This window comes from Manis javanica, chromosome 4 (assembly GCF_040802235.1).
Source record: "Manis javanica isolate MJ-LG chromosome 4, MJ_LKY, whole genome shotgun sequence".
Taxonomy (NCBI): domain Eukaryota; kingdom Metazoa; phylum Chordata; class Mammalia; order Pholidota; family Manidae; genus Manis; species Manis javanica.
The window spans coordinates 136,405,462-136,424,655 of NC_133159.1; the positions used below are offsets into that span (position 1 = coordinate 136,405,462).

At 53.0% G+C, this 19,194-nt stretch overlaps 2 protein-coding genes across 11 annotated transcripts in view; both read left to right on the forward strand.

The window, feature by feature from the left end:
- Window positions 1-8,340, forward strand: part of SSH2 (slingshot protein phosphatase 2) — a 306,049-nt gene extending 297,709 nt beyond the window's left edge. For all 6 annotated transcript variants that reach the window (XM_073235066.1, XM_073235067.1, XM_037022734.2 and 3 more), the window contains one exon: window positions 1,365-8,340. In XM_073235066.1, coding sequence (XP_073091167.1) covers window positions 1,365-3,440 — 2,076 coding nt within the window. In that variant the 3' untranslated portion in view covers window positions 3,441-8,340. The remainder of the gene's footprint in view (window positions 1-1,364) is intronic.
- Window positions 8,341-11,336: 2,996 nt separating this feature from the next.
- CORO6 (coronin 6) lies at window positions 11,337-19,129 on the forward strand. 5 transcript variants are annotated; one of them, XM_037022840.2, is made up of 12 exons: window positions 11,353-11,643; window positions 12,723-12,981; window positions 14,389-14,511; window positions 14,962-15,091; window positions 15,185-15,366; window positions 15,964-16,083; window positions 16,520-16,639; window positions 17,080-17,184; window positions 17,276-17,421; window positions 17,796-17,853; window positions 17,956-18,186; window positions 18,276-19,129. In XM_037022840.2, exons 2-12 carry the CDS (start codon window positions 12,784-12,786, stop codon window positions 18,396-18,398), a joined length of 1,536 nt encoding a protein of 511 aa, XP_036878735.1. In that variant the 5' UTR covers window positions 11,353-11,643; window positions 12,723-12,783; the 3' UTR covers window positions 18,399-19,129. The 5 variants fall into 5 exon arrangements, with proteins under 5 accessions (XP_073091170.1, XP_036878735.1, XP_036878734.1 ...); XM_037022839.2 differs by having other exon boundaries at window positions 11,355-11,578; XM_073235069.1 differs by lacking the exon at window positions 14,389-14,511 and having other exon boundaries at window positions 11,337-11,578.
- The last annotated feature ends 65 nt before the right edge of the window (window positions 19,130-19,194 follow it).

Genomic DNA, 19,194 nt, shown 5'->3' on the forward strand with positions numbered 1-19,194 from the left:
AACTTCACTTAGTGATTTCAGAGCTGCTGAGTAGATTCTCTACAGCTCCTGATGCCTCTCTGCTTTTATTTCCCACCTTGTTCATTACTCATTGGTTCTCTCCCTTCTTAACTACCCCAGGGCAATCGCTGCCTATGCGTCTTGTCTTCTCCTTTCCCCAAAGGCTATGCCTCTGTTTTGTTTATACTAGGAAATCAGAATGCTCAAGCTCTCCTTTGGACCAATGGGTATAGCAGCTCTGACAGAAATAGCTTTCCTGCAAAGTCCCTGGTCACATGAGCCCTCTTTCTGCAACCCATGCACCCACTGGGCCTGGTGTGGCCTCTCTCCCAGCCTTGGAAAATTCACCTGCCTGCCCAATACCTGGCAGATTTTTCCCAAAGCCATAATTGACCTTGCTAGTTGTACTAGCCCTGCCTCTCTTTTGAAGGAGAAAGGCCAGAACAATTCCCAGAGAAATATTGCACTTTGAAGGCTTATAAAAGTGTTAACAAAGTAGATTGATGGTAATGATGCCAATTTAGGAGTTGTCTAAGGGCCATTTACAGATTTTAAAATTCTGCATTTTTTACAAAAGGACTTGATTTTGCATTGGCCAGTTCTCTTTGGCCTTATTCTAAATCCATATGGGAATTCGTAACTGGTAGAACAGTAAAATGTCAGAGAGCCACAGTTTCTAAGTTTGCTCAGGCACATGGCTGCATAAGCCAAATAAACCTTTCCCAAAAGGAGCCAGTGAAACTTAGGAACCCTGCAGTCAAATACAACGCGCCCTCATGCCCCGGGATGCCGCCCCTAGGAGGTGAAGGCTGTCAAGACAGGGGAGAGAAGAGAGCAGTGAGTCCCCAGTTAAGACATAAGATGGCCTCATCCATCTCGCTCTGCCCAACACTGGCCATGTTTAAGGCCACTGAGCCCTTGAATGGAATTCCACCTGTGGAACTAGGTTAGGATCAAACTGGAAGTTGATAGGGCAGAGAGGAGAGGTTTCATTTACCCCAGTATGGTCTAAATTCTGAAGACTCATGGTGTTATGAAGATAAGGATAATAAGAGCCTCCAAAGCTGTTTGCTATTCATTTTTGGAGCAAGATATTGTATTGGAATCCTGTTTGAGTAAACAAAGTTTAATACTGATACAACCTATAATCTCTGTCCTTGATGAATCTGGTTTGTTTGTTTTTTCCTTTTACAACAAAACAGCCAGAATAAAGTCCTAGGCAGGGATGATGTCCCGGGCACTCCATGATTTGTGTTCTTACAGCCAGAAGGTGCTCCTGGATCAGAGGATTAGTAAGCAACAAATCTGGCATTTTCAATTAGACTACAATTTGCCATAACCATCTCACTGTTTTCTCTTCTTAGGCAATCTCAGAACTGGTCAGCCCAGACATCTTCATGCAGTCCCACTCAGAAAATGCAATTTCAGTCAAAGAAATTGTCACTGAGATTGAATCCATCAGTCAAGGAGTCGGACAGGTTCAATTGAAAGGAGACATCCTCTCCCACCCATGCCATACACCAAAGAAGCACACTGTCCATGAGCTGCCCCCTGAGAGGGCCCAGGCCCCAGAGAGCAGACCTGGAAATCAGAATGAGGGTTCCTGCACAGCCCAGCCTGAACTAGGCAAAGACTCGGGGAGGGGGGACCCAGAAGGCTGCCTGACCACACACTCATCCACTGCAGAGTTGGAAGAAGAGGAACCAGCTGAGGGGGAACAGGAGCTCTGGGGCCCAGGGATGCACCCAGGTGCCAAGTGGTGCCCGGGTTCTGTGAGGCGAGCCACCTTGGAGTTTGAGGAGCGCTTGCGGCAGGAGCAAGAGCATCATGGCACTGCTTCTGCTTGTACCTCGTCCACGCGCAAGAACTCCAAGCATGATTCTTCTGTGGCAGACCCAGCACCAAAAGGGAAGAGTGACGAAGCCACCCTGGAACATTCATTTGTCCCCAAGGAACTAGAGATGAACAGGGGCAAAGGGAAATGCAGTGGGTCCGTGGCTGGCTCACTACTCCATTCGGAGCAAAACACCATTGTTACAGCACTGGAGCTCCAGGAATTGCATGCCTCACCAGGTCCTCTTGAGTGCCCAGGGTCAGATACTAGAACGAAGCAGGACGGAGTCCTGAAGGGGCAGAGGACTGTGGTTTCATGCCAGGGATCTGAGACACAGGCAGCCCCTCTTCCCCTTCCCAAGGAAGTAGACATCATTGAGTCTTCCCACACAGTTGTGTTGCCCAGTAACACTGGGCCAGGGAGTGAAAGAGCCCCCAGTGGAAAGGGTAGGGAGCAGGGACTGAGGGAAGTCAAAGTGGAGAATTCCAACACTGTCCTCTGTGCCCTGGATGAAAATCTGAACAGGACCCTGCACCCTGACCAAGTTTCTCTGAGCCCAGAAGTGCTACCTCCGCCTCATTCTTCTGAGCACGACAGGCCCATGAACCCAGCCTCCACCCTGAGCAGCCCCGAGGACTGGGGCAACAGCCTGTCAGCAGCCCTGGAGACCACAACAGCTTTTGTCAGCCACTCAACCCACGTACCGTCGGTCCACTCAGATTACCTGTGTCCCCAGACAGTGGTTCACCTGGAAGGCTTCACAGCACAAAGCAGCACCACAGACAGCAAGCCCTCCACAGAGCAGGAGAGCTGGGAAGGAAGTCAGGAGGGTCCCTGCCCCAGGGGCAGTGAAGTGCAGTATGAGGGCTCCCAGTTACTTAGTGAAGACCTAAGTTTAATTAGCAAACTTGGTGACAATATTAAGGAATTACAAGAAAAACTGGACCCATCCCCTGTAGCCTGTCAACTCCCACATCGCTCCGGTAGTGACAGTGCCCAGGGTCTCAGCCATAGCCCCGGTGTGGTGAAGGAGCACACTGAAGAAACTGAGTCCCAAGTGACTCACCAGGTAGGGCTCATAAAACCATCTCAAATGAGGCGTTCAGCTTCCCTCGCCAAGTTGGGCTACTTGGACCTTTGTAAAGACGGTTTATCTGAGAGGGAGCCTGTCTCCTCTGAGTCCCCTCATCTCAAACTGCTTCAGCCCTTCATCAGAACAGACTCAGGCATGCATGCCGTGGAGGCCCAGGAGCCCCCAGAAAGCCCACGTGTCCCCCAGAACCTGGAACCCACCAAGTATTTTATAGAGCAACTCAGAACGACAGAGTGCATTGCGCAGAGCAAGCCAGTGGAGAGGCCCCTTGTACAGTATGCCAGGGAATTTGGTCACAGCCAGCAGTGTCTGCTCCCCAGGGCAGGACCTGAATTGACTAGTTCTGAAGGAGGCCTTCCTTTGCTGCAGACCCAGGGACTGCAGGGTGCAGGCCCAGCCCCAGGGCTCACTGTGGCACCCCGTCAGCAGCAGGGCAGAACTCACCCCCTCAGGAGACTGAAAAAAGCAAATGATAAAAAGCGGACAGCCAACCCCTTCTATAATACCATGTGATTCTGAGCCTACACATGTGACTTTCTAAAAGAAATGTTTGTAAAAGGGACAGGTGTAATATGTAAGGAACATGCACTTTATTGGTTAATTTTATAATATTTTGGTCATTTTACTGTTCCTGGCGCATGCAGGGTTTGGGGTTTTTCCTCTATGTATGTGAGAGAGATTGATTTGGACAGCAAGACCATTGTACCTTTTTTTTTTAGAAAATTCAAACCTCAAAAAATACTCATTTTCAAAGAACACCTTTATCAAAGGCAAATTGCTGTTTTTCAGTCAAATGCCACCTGCTCCTCATTTTGCCCTCAGAAAAGGCATGCTTGAGGAAAGAAGCAGGTGGGGAGGGTGGGGTGAAGCCAGAAATTGGAAATACTCCCCCAGGCCTGTGTGACGATGGGCCGCAGATGAACAGCAGATGAGCTGCAGGGCCGCTGTGTCAGAGTGCTCTCAGCCTGGAGCCCCGGCCCAGCCCAGCCCACTGGAGTTCCTTACGTGGACCAATTCTGCTTTGCTTTCAAAGGAGATCTTCCAGAAAATGGGTCTGGGTATTCCAGATGTCACCATTATAGAAAGGTATGATAACGGCTGGCTTTGTGAACTTACCACGCAAAGAGTCTTCTCCCCAAACAAATAATATTTGAATTCAAAGCGAACCCCAAATGAAATCTGAGAGGTCCTCTGTAGAGGAATGTGTATGAGAAGGAGTTGGTGAAGTCGGGGGTGGAAAGGCCGCTGCCCCATAGTTTCCCGGTTGGGGGCTCCACACAGGTGGTCATCCTGGCCCTCCCTGACAGGAAGCATGTGTGCAGCATCCTCCCAACTAAAACACAATAGGGGTAAGTTTGAAAAACAGCAATTGAAAGTCAGTGTGTTCTTGTAAAATGGATACATATGTAGGGATTAATACGTCCTTTACTTGAATTACTCGGTGGGCCTTCTGAGTTCAGTGGCCATATTTTTTTCCAATTTATTCTCCTCCCTCATGCAGTTCTCCCAGTGCTGCCTTTATTTTTTAATTTTATAGATGATATTTGAATTGTTACATACATACGTATAACCTCCATTGAAAGCAAAGGTTTTTTTTATATTATCACCGTTAACACTTGACCTAAGTTTTGTTTCCTTCTTTTCCTGGAAGATTTGTCATTTCTCTACACACAGTATTTATGTACATAATGTCATCACTTTGTTACAGTGTTTTGTTATTGATGTTGTAGGGCCTTTTTGATTTATTCTTTTTAAGGAGTAAAGCTGCAACTGGAAAACAAATACCACAGAAATAAAATTGATGGGCGTTGATAGGAATCTACGGAGATATTGACAGTGGTTTTGTTTAATACAGACTTCTAATCACCAGCTCCTGCCAAATTATGTTAGTAACTTCCTCCTCAGAGGAGCCCCTAAAGGCTCCCATTAGCTCACAGTTTGACTGACAGCTCGTTTCTCTTCGAGACCGAAATCCCAGAATGGGTTGTTTGCCAGTAGCTAAACCACAGCCAGGGAGAATGTTTGAGGGTTGCTGCTTCCTCGGGGTGGAACCTCCTAATGGATTAGGCTAAAAGGCTGCAGGGGGGGCTTGGCCAAGGACAGGCGCCCTTCCTGTCTCCATTCAGGGAGCAGTTGCTTTGCTGCTATTGTGGAGATCTTAACAGAGCATCTGCCACAAACAAGCCTATTTCAGCTTCTTACGAAAAACATTTAGTCTGGAATGAAACACCCTCTGCAGCTCATCAAAACTGAAGAGGTTTGCAAATTTGCTTCCTGTTTGCTTTGGTTGATGTCCACATTGCTGGGAGACTGAGTACAGACTTGAGATGTAGGTTTTTGGTTCATCACAGCTCTGAGAGGAAAAAACAGATGCACAGACTGTCCAGGTGATACCAGAGGCCAGAGTTTCGTAGGGGCAGGTAGTAGCGTGACCCAAAGGAGAGAGCAAAGGTGGACTGAGGCCACTCTTAGGTGCTCAAGAGGAGCTGTGAATCCAGTTGCCATGTGGAAGCCGAGGTTGGGTCTGTTGTCACTGCCAAGTGGCAGATGGGACAGAAGCCTCCTGCTATAAGTGTCTTTAGAGTGTAGTAATTACATGTACTTGTGCTGTCCCTAAATAGTTTCCTTAAATGTTCAAATGTGTCATGCACACAGCTTTGTGATTCCTGGATATTTAATGTGTTGTAAAGTGTTTTGTTAAATGGTATGTACCAGTGTGAGAAAGCTTGCAAGACGGGGTTATGATCTCCAGGGCTCATCCATTCAATCTGCCTCTGTCTTATTGAGACAATTCCACCACCAGTGTGATGGGGAAAGGACAGGGAATTGTAGGGGTGGAGAGAGGAGGATTTGCATGGAGGTTAAGAGAGTGGTGTCCACTCACATTAACCCTGAGATGGTGACATTTCTCACAAGAAGCAGAAGTACAAGCAAGATGGACAGCATTGCACTGTTCTCTCTCCCCACTGGCCACTGTGTTTAATGCTCATTCACTGCATTGAATAACAACAAAGATGGGGAGGAAATCCTTTAATGCTGTGAACTAAAACAAAAAAATGAGTTTTTTTAAAGCGTACAGGAAATGGTCTTGCTCTGCTGCCTTTTTTTTCTTAACTGCATTTTTTAATCTAATTTGCGAGCCTGAATAAACACAGGGTCTGTAACTCAACCATGCCATGGGGTTTTGCCAGCCATCTCAAACTCACACAGCTGAGCGTCTTGTTATTTACTTAGGTTGAACAGTGTCCAGGGGAAGTGCATGACGAGCTATCAAGGACTTCTCAGACTTTCTTCTCTTCAGACTTTTTGATAATCTCTGGTAACCTATTTCCCTTTTCTGTTCATGGGTGACCCAAAACCAGAACAGCTGGCCTGATAAATATCTGGGCAGAGTTGAGTAAGAAAAGTCTTGACCTCTTGGTCAGTACCTCTCTATTTTAGAAACCACCAGCCTGACTCAGCTATTCTGGAGGGGGTGCGTGGGGGTGGGGTGTGTGTGTGTGTGTGTGTGTGTTTGTGTGTAAGTATAAACATACGCGTGCATGGGGAAAAAAGCCCTGGAAGTGCACAGGTTTTGAGCTGTGATCTGGATGGTTACCTGGTCAGTAAGGAGAGAAGCCCCAACCCTTTCCTGATTTTAGGAACACTTAGGAGCGGTGTGTACTATGGTAGATAAGTAACACTGGAGTACAGTAGCAGTCATCTCATTTTGGTTGCCTTTCAGATTCTGAATGTTTGGGATCATTTCTAGCATCTCGACCTCTTCAGGTTATTTATCTAGCATTTTCCTGGTTCTGTTCCTTTATCTCAACTCTTTCTCATTTTGGGAACTACCAAGAGCTCCAAGGACCGTCTGATGATGACACCCAGGCTCTGGGGTCCGCCCCTGCTAAAGGACCCCTGACAGGTGCCGTTGGATAGACCTGACATTTCTGCGGCAGAGTAGCAACAGAAATATTCACCTGTTCCACCTGACGATTTCAGTTTTGAAGTGATATAGGCATGTTTGGTAAAAATATTCTTGTGGGAGTTGTTTTTTATTTTGTTTTTAAGAAAGCATTATGCAAAAAGGGTCACTTTTAAGGGCATTTAAAAATTTTTTAATAAAGCCATTATTTGGCTTTTTGACAACTATTTGTGGATACTTGTTTACATTGTAAGTATTAAAATGTGCATCGTGTTGACTGCCGCCCCGCCTACCCCAGGCGCCCAGCCCTGACTGTCGTCCTCTGAGTCCTCACACCACAAGGCCCCAGTGGGCAGCCCTCATGAGGAAACAGGGAGACTTGGAACTGACTTCCGTCTGTGTCCTGCACTCCCATCCAACACTCTGTGTGGAAATAGCGGTCATTTCCTCAGTGCTGGTGTGTCTTACAGTGATGATTGTAATGGTGAATGGCTAGTGTTTTTTATTTTGTTTTGCTTTTTGATGGTAGATGAGATGAAATTTTAGCTCTTTCAGCACCAATCCAACTTGAAAGCATCTTGGACTTTGTTTTCCCTTCCAAACCAAAAGATCAAGGCATATGTCAGGCATAAATGTATTTGCTGCCTCAACTCATCCAATGCCCATATTAGGAAAAAACCTTCAACCAAAGCAGGAAGCTGCACACTCCTAACCCTTCTCCCAGGGCTGGGGGGCTCTTGAAGCCTTGGAGAGCCACTGAAAGGTATTCCTGTACTTTTCCAGCCTGGGAGCAGAGGGTGACTGGGCCTGGCTCCTGCTAAGAGCACCAGCCTCATTTTCTCAGGTCCCCAGAGATCTAGGACAGGATTTCTAAACTGGAATCGTCCCTTGCTGGCTTGAAAATGCCCCAAGGGGGGTGTATTACTAGTGCCGCCATCTGTGCCCACACAGTAATGCTGGTGGCAGCATCCTGTATACACACGCAGGGCTAAGACCCAGGGCTTCACTCGAGCCAGTTGACCCAGTCTGAAAACTTGGGTGACTGGCCCAGAAGTGTTTCCCAATCAGCAAGTCCACAGGGAATTGTTTGGTTTTTGTGTTTTATTGGATTTTGGTTTGCTTGGCATAACTTAAGGTGCCTTTTCTTTTTTTCTTTCTACTTTATTTTGTAGGGCTTGTCCTAAATGTGGAAAACAAGTCCAAAAGACTCTCCCATTGACTGTTACCTTTGCCCCAGGCCACCCCAAACTTTTATGCTCACATTTTATTAAATAAAGCAGGTGCTCCCTGGAATCTCTGGGACCTTTTTGAGGCATTTGAAGCAGAATATAGAGTGGTCTCATCTCCTTCCTTAATCTTCATGATGGTTGGGATGTTCCACTTGTATCATAGATTTTTTTTTTTATTACTGATGTGCTCTGCTGTTTTTAAATGTGAACGTGTGTGCAAATGTGCAGATTCAATGTTCTTGTTACAGATTGAATAAATTTTATTTTGAAGATGAAACACGTGTACTTTATCAGCCACAACAAAGGGGGGGGGTGGCTGGAGAAGGTGGACGGATTGGAAGAGAACACTGATAACTGTGGGGCAGTTCTCGATCGATCTCCATCAGGCACACCCTTAAGAGTTAGTTGAGCTCTGGAAAAAATAACTTTCCACCTCCCAAAAAATAAAAGACTAGGTGGGAAATAGAATCACTAAAGATTATTTCAGACAGTGTGGTTCCAGTCAACTGACCAAGCTGGGAACTTGCCTGGTCAAAGAGTCTGTTGCCAAAGCCATCATCTAAATGTTAGGAGAATGAATAAGCAAAGGAACCAAAATTCCTCTGCCATCTGTGATACGGAATAACTGCTATGTAACGATTGTCATTGCATGATCTGCTCCAGCAGGGACTGGATTTCTTGGGTGAGTGACCTGTCTGAACATTAGTGGGATAGAGTTCACAGGCTATAAGCTTCCAGCACAAGGCACCTCAGCTCACTGGTTTCTAAAAATGGGGACTGACTTTCCAAAGAAGTGAAGGTTTTAACCACCTCCTACCATTAGAAGAGAAGCATTTGATGTCAAGGGTGAAGGAAGGGAGATGGGGCCAAAGGGCAGTTCTCTGAAACAGGCTGGAGGAGGATGGGAGATCGGTTCCCCACTTCTCCCACCCTTCCGCAGACCCATCATGAGGTATTTAGTGGTGCCATTCATTACATACAAGGCAGCACTACTATCCAGGGAAGATCAGTTTACAAATTGCTAACAAAACAATTTACCAAAGTTTCCAGAGAAAACACTGCCTGAAACTAAAGCTAGCTTGCTTCATTATGAATCATCCAAGTAGGAGGCACACAGCCCTGGTGTCTACCAGAGTGTCAGCGCACATAAGTTGCAGGCAAGGTCATTTTCATGAAATATTCTAAGGGTGCCCAGTGGCCCTGAACATCTAGGTAATAAGCTCAGTCTTGGCTGTCTATCCAAAGCAAATGAACCAAATCATAGTCTAAGTTGGTATGCCACCTGTTTCAGAAAATGGCTTCATGAAAGATGAAATCCATGCCTGTCTTCTACAGATTACTGTTCAGAGCACAGCTCACAGTTCAAATGGGTTGCAGCAAGGGAAAGAACCAAGCCCAAGCAGCCGCTTCCCCTGACTGGTTCTTGAAGCCTTGGCCCCCACCACACACAGTTCCTGGCAGGCTTAGGCAGACAAAATAACGGCTAGAGGGCACAGCTGCGCCACCTCCGGGTCCAAGCAGTGCCTGTGACTCCCGGCTCCTGCACCCCTCTTCCCAGATGTTAGAACTGAGGACATTGGTTTGAAGGGTTCCTGCTTCCCTTCCCTCTAGAATGGAGTGCCTAGCTCTCTTTAAAGGGGAGGAAAGGAAAGGAGGAAGGAAAGATGTCATTACAGTGTAGGAGGTACCATGCCAATTCCCTTATCCGCCAACAAGTGGTGCGCTTGGAAAAAACCTGACTCAGCCCTTTTCATTTTACAGCCCAGAGAGCTGCCAAAATAGGGTGATTGAGCCAGGGCTGGAACTCCAGTTTTCTAATTAGTCCAGGCATCCTTTCCTCTGTGTCACTAAGCATAACTATCAGTATTCAGCACTTGTGAGATAAAGTGGCACTATGCTTCAAGGAGAGACAGAAATGCATGGTACTGAAAAGCATGGACCCAGATGCCAGATCACTGGGTAAGAATCTCAGCTCCATCAACTACAGTTGAGTGGCAGTTAAGCTCTGTGAACTCTTTGTAAGATAGGGATGAAAACAGTACCCATCATCTGTAGCACAGGGATGATAACAGTTGGAAGTAATATGTATAAAGCCCCAACTGCATCACTCAGTGCTTTTCCTGCTAATTGTATGCCTGGAATCTTTAAAAGGAAGACGCCTCATCTACCCTTATGGCCCCTCATGCCATGAATTACTTCTGGAGCACCTGTAACAGTTGCTGATTCTGTTCCCCTAGAAGCCACTGAATATGTGGGCTTCAAGGTTCCCACCACCTTCCTTTCCCCTCTTCTCCCAGTGCCAATCTCTGCCCTCTGGAGGCTGTGTTCCATAGTTTCCCAGATGTGCTTTGGAAAGTGTGAAATAATAACTGGCCCCATGATGCCCTACAGGGCCTTATGACCCAAAGGGAGAAATTCAGGCAATGGGGTAAGGCTAGGCAGCACTACAAGGACACGTTGTTCTTCGCTGCTGTATTTTGATCGTTTCTTTTGATCTCCTCCTTAACCTTGATCAATATCAGAGTCCTGAGTGGGGTGGGAGGAGGCGGAACCTTCCCTGGAACACAGTCGGGCACCAATTTTAAAAAGGCCCAAGAGACTTTAGGAGTCAAGCTGGGCTTCTAAGATTTGACTGGCTAAAAGAGACCTGTGCCAGCTGGTTCCCTTTGAACCTGGTGTTGCCAGGGGGTCAAGGTGGGTTCCCTTCCTCCCTCACAGACCCCCACCCCCCCAGTCTTTAGACTGCTTTCTGCCCTGCTCCATGGAATTATTTCTAACGGAGTGAAGTACGTAGTATACTGTCAGCGTTTTAGGCTTTTCAAGAGGTCCTATCGCTATTAATAACAACGGTAACACTCACAGCCCCGTGTCGGGTACCCTCGCAGCTGCCCTGGGCCAGCCTAGGCCATCGTCCAAGGGTTGAGACGACTCCCCAGAGCATCTTCCGGGACCTCTCTGGACTTACAGTCTGGCAGCGCAGGCCCTCTGGGACTGGCTAAATTAGGAGTGTGATTGCCGCAGGAATGCGACGCCATGGCACCTGACCCTGCGCGGCTGCCGGCTCCAAAGGGAGGGCGCCCCCTGGTCGGACTACCTGTCTCAGCGCCCAGCTCCGACTCTGGGAATCCGGGTCTACCCAGCCCAGCCGGCAGGCGCGGAGGGCGCGGAAGAACTGTGCACATTCACAAGACGCTTTCTCGAGACCGGCGGGGGGCCCCACGAAGTTCGCGGCGCTTGTCTTTCCCGCCGCTGGGGAGGACGGGCCAGACCTGGCCCCGCCCCCAGCTCCGCCTCCGCAGGTTGATGGCAGCGGCAGCTGGGACCGCAGCGGCGCCGGGCCCGGAGAGCCGCAAGCAGCGGCCGGAGCGCGCAGCCCCACGCCCGGGCCCCAGACGCTGCGGACGCCCGGAGAGTCAGTTCCGGCGCTCTGACTCCTCCCTCGGTCCCCAGCGTACCCCCAGCCCCCTCCGCAGAGGAGTCGCAGCGTGAGCGCCCCTCGGCCGGCTCAGGACCAGGTACCCTCCTCCCGCCGCCGCCACAGCAGTCCGCGGAGCGGGCGGGGTCTCTGGAGGGGACACAGGTCTGCGCCCCCTCCCCCCGCGGGTCTCGGGCGGGGCGGACTGGGTGTCTATATTTGGCCGGACAGTGGCCCGCGCGCCCGCAGGGCGCAGACACCTCGTCCAGCAGGAACGCAGAGCCCGGGGCAAGAGGTCGGAGGAGGGTGCGGGGAGGCCAAAACTTAGGCCTGGGCAGCCCAAGAGGCGTGAAGGGCACAGGGATGCCCGGGGCTCGGGAGGGTCAGGAGCCACTGTCTGCGGCTTCGGAGCTCGGTGTGTTTTCCGGGGAAGAGCGTAGCTCAGGCCCCGGCTGGAGAAAAGTCATCTCAGCCTTCCCACTCCCGCAAACCTGGCCCTGGCCCGGGGTCGAGGACCCCAGCCCCAGAAGAGTTCAGTAGGAGAGAGAACACAGGAGAGCAGGACGGAAGGATGGTAGACAAAAGCCAGAAGCCCAGGGTTAGGGCCTCCTGGAGAAGCTAGGAGAAGCGTGGAGGAGGAAGGGTCCACCTTACACGTGTGTCCCCAGCGGCAGAGGCGGAAACTGATGGATGCAATGTCAGGAAGGACTCAGGTTAAGCTGACAGGAGGAACGTCTCCCTGGCAAATTGTTTTTTAAGGCAAAATCCCCATCTGCCCAAACTATACCAGAGATGTGGGGTTTGGCATCTTGGGGGGCCGCAGTCAGCCCTAGCCCTACAGCTGGCCCTAAGCCGAGGCCTCAGATTCTGGACCAGGTGCCTCTGGAATATAAACCACTTCCTGAAGAGATGCTCACCCAAGGCTGGCATGGGAGGGCAGCCTGACCAAGGCTCCTCCCCAAACCACCTCAACTTCCAGGAAGCTTTCAGGCAGAGTCACTCCACTGTTCCTCCACCACACTCCTGTGTCCCTACAGAGAAGTCAGTCCCCAAATCCAAGACCCTCGCATTAAGCTGCACTTTACAGGTGGCAAAGAACATTCCCACCTGTACTTTAATCATCTTGAAGAAAGCTCCCTGCTTCTAGGACCAGACTCTATATCAATTTATACCTGACTCCTGGCCAGATAAACCTCTCACTTGCCACCCAGGCCCTCATCCCCCACTCTTCTGCCCTTCCACAGCTCACAGGACTAAGGACCAAAGGCATTTCTGGGCCAAGATCCTCCATCTCTGCCCCCAGCCATGAGCAGGCGTGTGGTTCGGCAGAGCAAGTTCCGCCATGTGTTTGGGCAGGCAGCAAAGGCTGACCAGGCCTACGAGGACATCCGTGTGTCGAAGGTCACGTGGGACAGCTCCTTCTGTGCCGTCAACCCCAAATTCCTGGCCATCATTGTGGAGGCTGGAGGTGGAGGTGCCTTCATCGTCCTTCCTCTGGCCAAGGTGAGGCATGAGGGGAAGGAAGGGGGAGAGAGCAGGCGGAAGGACACTGGCTGTGGCCTCCAGGGACTCTTGACAGCAGTCTGTGTTCTCAACTAGTTCCTCAGTCAGGAGGGCAGTCTGCACTTGATCCTTGTTCCCCAGACCTTCAGGAGCCGACTGAGAGGCCCCCTTGCCCCTCCCGGAGCAGCAACATCACAGTGCCCGGCCCAGTCTCCGCACAGCAGACTGTATGCAGTGGGCACCAGGCCAGGGGGAGAGAGAGAGTTGGGAAGTAGTGGAGCCAGTGCTTGGCCAGTTCCTCTCTCTCCTAATGCTGCACCCCCTTGTTTTGGGTGTGGGAATCTTTCTCCCCAGCCCAGGGTGACCATGTGATTATATCAATATCCCAGAACAGCATGCTGAGGACAGGGTCAGGTATATGCCAGAGTCTCTGGCCACCTCCCCACTCAGGTTCTTACAGTGGGGTGAAGGATAAGGGGACACGACATATAAGTCCGGAACCCTCCCTACCCCAGGGATAGGGGCTAAGCAATGACTGTCACCTTTGCTGAGTAGCTTAAAGCCCCTCAGCCATCTCCACCCCCAGGATGGACACCCCAAGACATGACCTTGACCTGGATTCTGGCCCCTACACCTTGTTAGGGGAGGCCCCACAGGTGGCAGGGTCAGGAAAAGGCCTGACAATAGCCAGTGACTCACTCTGGGACAATGCAGACAACATCCAAGGACACTATCCCCTGGCTCGAATTTCATCAGGAGCCGCCTCCTCCCACAGTACAACTGCCATTCCAGTGCCACTCAGCCACCCCTCTCTGCTACAACCTAGTCTGGGCTGATGCCAGCCCCTGCAGAGGCCTCAGAGCCCCCACAAACAGCCCGCAAACACCAAAAACAGATGCAACCCAGCTCAGGTTGGAGGACAACAGGCATCAGAAGTGCCTGCCGCTTATGATTCCGAGGCAAAGCCAGTGACGGGGGAGAATTCTGCCAAGCAGTGGCTAGGAAAGAGTCGTTGGGCACTGCAGCACACATTACCTCATCCTGATCTCTTCCACCAGGGCTTCCCATAGACATTCAAACTGGGGGAACAGGCCCAAGAAAGGCCTCCCCCCAGGGGGTGGTTTTGGAAGAGCACTGGACTGAGTTCAGTCTTGGCTCTACCAGTATCTTGCTGTTTGTCCCTGGTTAAGTCATTACGTCTCTGTGTCTGATTCCCCGATATTAAGGGACTTCGACTCTTGTCTGCAGGGACAGAAGTACAGGAAGTAGTCTGGGTGGGGTTGGAGGTGCAGAGAGGCATCTGCAAAGAGAATAGGTGATAGAGAATTGAGATGTAAACAAGACCACTGCCCACCCCAAGAAAACACTAGGGAGGGTGGGCCTACATCTCCCTTCCTGACCCTCCAGACAGGGCGTGTGGATAAGAACTACCCACTGGTTACTGGGCACACTGCCCCTGTGCTGGACATCGACTGGTGCCCACACAATGACAACGTCATCGCCAGTGCTTCAGATGACACCACCGTCATGGTAGGAGCCAGGTGGATGCTGCTGGGCAGTTGGGCTGGCAAAGCAGGGAGGGCTGCCTCACCTGTGCTAAGTAAGGAAGGTGCTAAAGAGGTGCTGCCCCAGGGCCCTGCCCTGCCCAGCTCCCAGGCTATTCTTAGCTACATGCCCACCCCTTCCCAGGATGCACTGCTTAGGACTAATTATAGCCCTGGCCAACTTGGGGCCTGAAGAGCAGGGGGCAGTGCTTTGAGCGCCCTGCTGGGTTGATTAGGGAGGTCTCTGGAGAGCTGGCAGTGCCCCCTCCTGGCTTCTAGCTGCTTCTGCCCCAGGTAGGTGCTATCACATCTTGCCCTGCGTTTGACACTAACCATTCAAGAGAGGCAGTAGGGTTGTGGGGGGGAGTAGGGGAGGAACAGAAAGACAAAGCCAGTTCCTGATGCCACCCATTCTGTGCCTTTTCCTCCTACCCAGGTGTGGCAGATTCCAGACTATACCCCCATGCGCAACATTACGGAACCCATCATCACACTTGAGGGCCACTCCAAGCGTGTGGGCATCCTCTCCTGGCACCCCACTGCCCGGAATGTCCTGCTCAGTGCAGGTCTGGGGGTCTAGGGAGGGGTCCCTACCGTAGATGTGAGGGGGAGGTGGCGAAGGCAGGGCCCAGGTGACAGTGCCTGGCCACTCTGGACAGGTGGTGACAATGTGATCATCATCTGGAACGTGGGCACTGGGGAGGTGCTCCTGAGTCTAGAGGACATGCACCCGGACGTCATCCACAGCGTGTGCTGGAACAGCAATGGTAGCCTACTAGCCACCACCTGCAAGGACAAGACTCTGCGCATCATCGACCCCCGCAAGGGCCAGGTGATGACGGTGAGTGCCTGGCCTGGCCACTCCCCAGCCCCTACCCTGGGCACCAGCTGTCGGACCCCTGTACCCCCAATCTTCTGAGCCCTTGGTTCAGGCTCTCACCTTCCCCATCCCAATCCCAGAAACCAGTCCTCCACTGCCAGTGTCTGCCACCACAGTCCGCAATTCTCTGCCCGGCTCCTGTTCCCTCTCCTTCCCCTGCATTTCAGCAGCTCCGAGGAGGGGCTCCTCGATTTGGACTGAGGAGAGGAGAAGCTGCAAACTTTATCCTCCTACCAGAATCTGCATGAAACCCAAGCTCCCGGACCCCTCACTTCCCCGCTGGCACCCACCGCCATCTCCGAGGGTCTGGGGCGTGACGCTAGCTCGTGCGCAGGCCTCTTCCTCCCTAGTAGACCCACCCAGCAAGGATCAGGGACAACCCTCGTGCACTATTTGTCCCAGCTGGGTTCTCTGGAAGGGCCGCGGCGCCTGCCGCACCATCCTCAGTCGAACGCGGGGTGCGCGGGACCGAGCACGTCTGCGCCGAGTGCGCGCGTCGAGCGCGGCCGGGGCGGGGGCGAGCGGGTGGGCACTCTAACCCACTAACCCCGCGAGCAGGAGCGAACCCGGCCTCACGAGGGCGCCCGCCCGCTGCGGGCCGTCTTCACCGCAGACGGGAAGCTACTGAGCACCGGCTTCAGCAGGATGAGTGAGCGGCAACTCGCGCTCTGGGACCCGGTAGGCCAGGTCGCCCCGGGCGTGCGCTCGCTCCTTCTCCTGGTTCAGCCAGGAGCGCCCTCCCAGGCCGTGGCCCGTGCCCAAGAGGGCTGAAGCGAAGCGGGAAGCTCCCGTCTGGGAAAAGCCTCGCTGCGACCCCGGGGAGCCAGCAGACATCCCCTGCACTAGGGATCAGCCTCTGAGGGCGCTTAAGGGCTCGGGATCTGCTGAGAAACGCGCGCCTCCCGCTCTATCCGGGCCCAGATGCTCCCCAGGCCTGGGGCCAGCCGGGGCCCCCCAGGAAGCTGAGTACTCAGGCCCCTTTTGTCTCCACCTCCCCCCCCCACGCCCCGCCTCTAGCCCCCACACCCAGGTCAACAAGCTGGTTGCTCGGCCCTCCAGGCTTCCCAGGGCGGGCAGCCGGGTGACACCTCTCCCTGTCTCCCCCTCCCCCTAGGAGAGGTTTGCGGCCCACGAGGGAATGAGGCCCATGCGGGCGGTCTTCACGCGCCAGGGTCATATCTTCACTACGGGCTTCACCCGCATGAGCCAGCGAGAGCTTGGCCTGTGGGACCCGGTAACGCAGCTGGAAGCTTGGGGTGTGTGCCCTGGGGACTGGCATCACGGGAGAGGGGCCAGGCGCCCCCCACCCGCAGGGCATGCCCACCTGGACAGGGCTGGAGGTTGCTGCCCCCTTTGCAGCGCCTGCCATCCCCACACCCACCCCTCTGCCCAGTTTTGCTGCGTCGCCTGAAGGAGCCCCGCTGGCGCCCCCACCTGGTGATGCCGAGTCCCTGGGGGTGGTTTGCAGTGACTGCATGAGGCGGCGCAGGGGGTATATGAGAGCGGGGACTGGGAGTGATGAATCCAGGGGCGAAGTCTGCAGCTCTGTTCACCGGAGCTGCCTTGGGAACGCATGGGATTTGGAGCGGGCAGGAAGCGTAAAGTGGATACAATGGATCCAGAAGTGGCACGGAGGGGGGGACAGGACTAGTCACGCCTTCTGTGCTCGGGCAGAACAACTTCGAGGAGCCAGTGGCACTGCAGGAGATGGACACAAGCAACGGGGTCCTACTGCCCTTCTATGATCCCGACTCCAGCATCGTCTACCTATGCGGCAAGGTGCTCAGGCTGTGAGGGGAAGACGGGGTTGGTTGGACAGAGATGTGGAGGGTTCCTCCTGGACTCATCTCTGAGCCCTTTGGTTTTGCAGGGCGACAGCAGCATTCGGTACTTTGAGATTACTGATGAACCACCTTTCGTGCACTACCTGAACACGTTCAGCAGCAAGGAGCCGCAGAGGGGCATAGGTTTCATGCCCAAGCGGGGGCTTGATGTCAGCAAATGCGAGATCGCTCGGTCAGCAACTTTTGCCCTTTCCACTTGCCTGCCTCTGTCCCCACTTCTTACGGGGAAGACATAAGGGCTTCCCCAAGGCTGTAATCTTTGAGAAAGAGTGTGTTTTGCGGAGGGGGATGGGGATGTCATCTTATTTCCAGTGCCAGCCCCAGAACTAACTAGCTTGACATTCTCTAAACTTTGGTTTCCTCATCTGTAAAGTGATGATAAAGTCCCCATCAGGGTTGGGGTTTTTTTGCCAGTTGGAAGTATAATGTGTTTAAAGTGCAATGCATGGTAGGTGCTCAGCAAATGTTAGTCTCTAACCCCTTGGTCCCAGGCAAAAGTTAAGAGGGTGAGGGCCTGTGGGGGTGCTGAACCCCACTCACTTATAGGTTCTACAAGTTGCACGAAAGAAAGTGTGAACCCGTCATCATGACTGTACCCCGAAAGGTGAGGGGCCAGGAGAGGTGTTGGGCAGGGCTCGGAGGCGGAAGGGAGATGAACAGGCCTGGCACCCTAACACTAATCCTCCTATTCCCCGATCTCCCGCAGTCAGACCTGTTCCAGGACGACCTATACCCAGATACGCCGGGCCCCGAGCCCGCCCTAGAAGCGGAGGAGTGGCTCTCCGGCCAGGACGCAGATCCTGTGCTCATCTCGCTGAGGGACGGTTACGTGCCCCCCAAGCTCCGCGAGCTCCGTGTCACCAAGCGCAACATCCTGGACGTGCGCCCGCCCTCCGGCCCCCGCCGCAGTCAGTCGGCCAGCGACGCCCCCTTGTCGGTAAGATTCGGCTCGGCCCCTCCCAGGCCCAGTCTACACACCCCCTGCCGCCCCCTGCCCGACACGGCCTCTCGCTCCGCGCCCCGCAGCAGCACACTCTGGAGACGCTGCTGGAGGAGATCAAGGCCCTTCGCGAGCAGGTGCAGGCCCAGGAGCAGCGCATCACGGCCCTGGAGAACATGCTGTGCGAGCTGGTGGACGGCACGGACTAGCGCCGCGGGCCGGGGAAGCCCCGAGCCCGGAGGACTCAGCCGGCCCGGCCCAGCTCCTGGTCCGGAGCCCCGGACCCTGTCTCTCTGGGCTGGGGTCGCGGACGGGACTGGAAAGGAATTGCGCCTCTCGCGGGAGTCTGAGACAGACCGAGAGTCGTGTAGACTCGTGTATGCAGGACCCCGCCAGCGCCTCGTCCAGGACTCGACAGAAACCAGCCTTGGGAGGCCCAGGGTGACGGGGCCTTAGCAATGGTGCTGCAGAGAGGCGTGACCCCTCTGTACCCCACCCAGGGCAGCGGAAGTACGTATTACCACGATTCTTGGGGATACTGGGGAGCTAAGGCTTGACCGCAAAGGGGTGGCCATTCGATGGGTCTCCCCGACAGTCTGGGGGAAATTACGCTTCCTCCTCTAATCAACTCACTTGATTGCACCACCCCAAGTACTAAAACGTACGGACGTCACCCCAGTTCTACAGACCTAACAACCCCATGGGTCTGCCGGACCCACTAGCTGAGCGCTACACCGTGCAGTCTATGGCAGAGGGCTCTCTTCCTCCTTTCCACCGCGAGGGAGAGGGCGGCGCCCCCACTGGAGCCCTAACAAAAATTGGCATGAGGAAGCCCATTCACACTCCCCTCCCCACCCCCGACACACTGTCCCTGGTCCTCTGCTGTGGCCTCGACTCTAGGAGGGAAATGGGACGTACTGAATGAAATATTTTACTGAGAGCTCAGTCTGTGTCTCCTACATGGGTGGAGGTAAGACCCCAGGCGGTGCTAATGCTGCCCCCAGA

Coding starts and splice junctions, on each gene's coding strand:
- CORO6 (XM_037022840.2), top strand. CDS start 12,784: ATGAGCAGGCGTGTGGTTCGGCAGAGCAAGTTCCGCCATGTGTTTGGG. Junction 15,092..15,184: donor GAATGTCCTGCTCAGTGCAG/GTCTGGGGGTCT, acceptor CACTCTGGACAG/GTGGTGACAATGTGATCATC. Junction 17,185..17,275: donor TCGTCTACCTATGCGGCAAG/GTGCTCAGGCTG, acceptor TTGGTTTTGCAG/GGCGACAGCAGCATTCGGTA.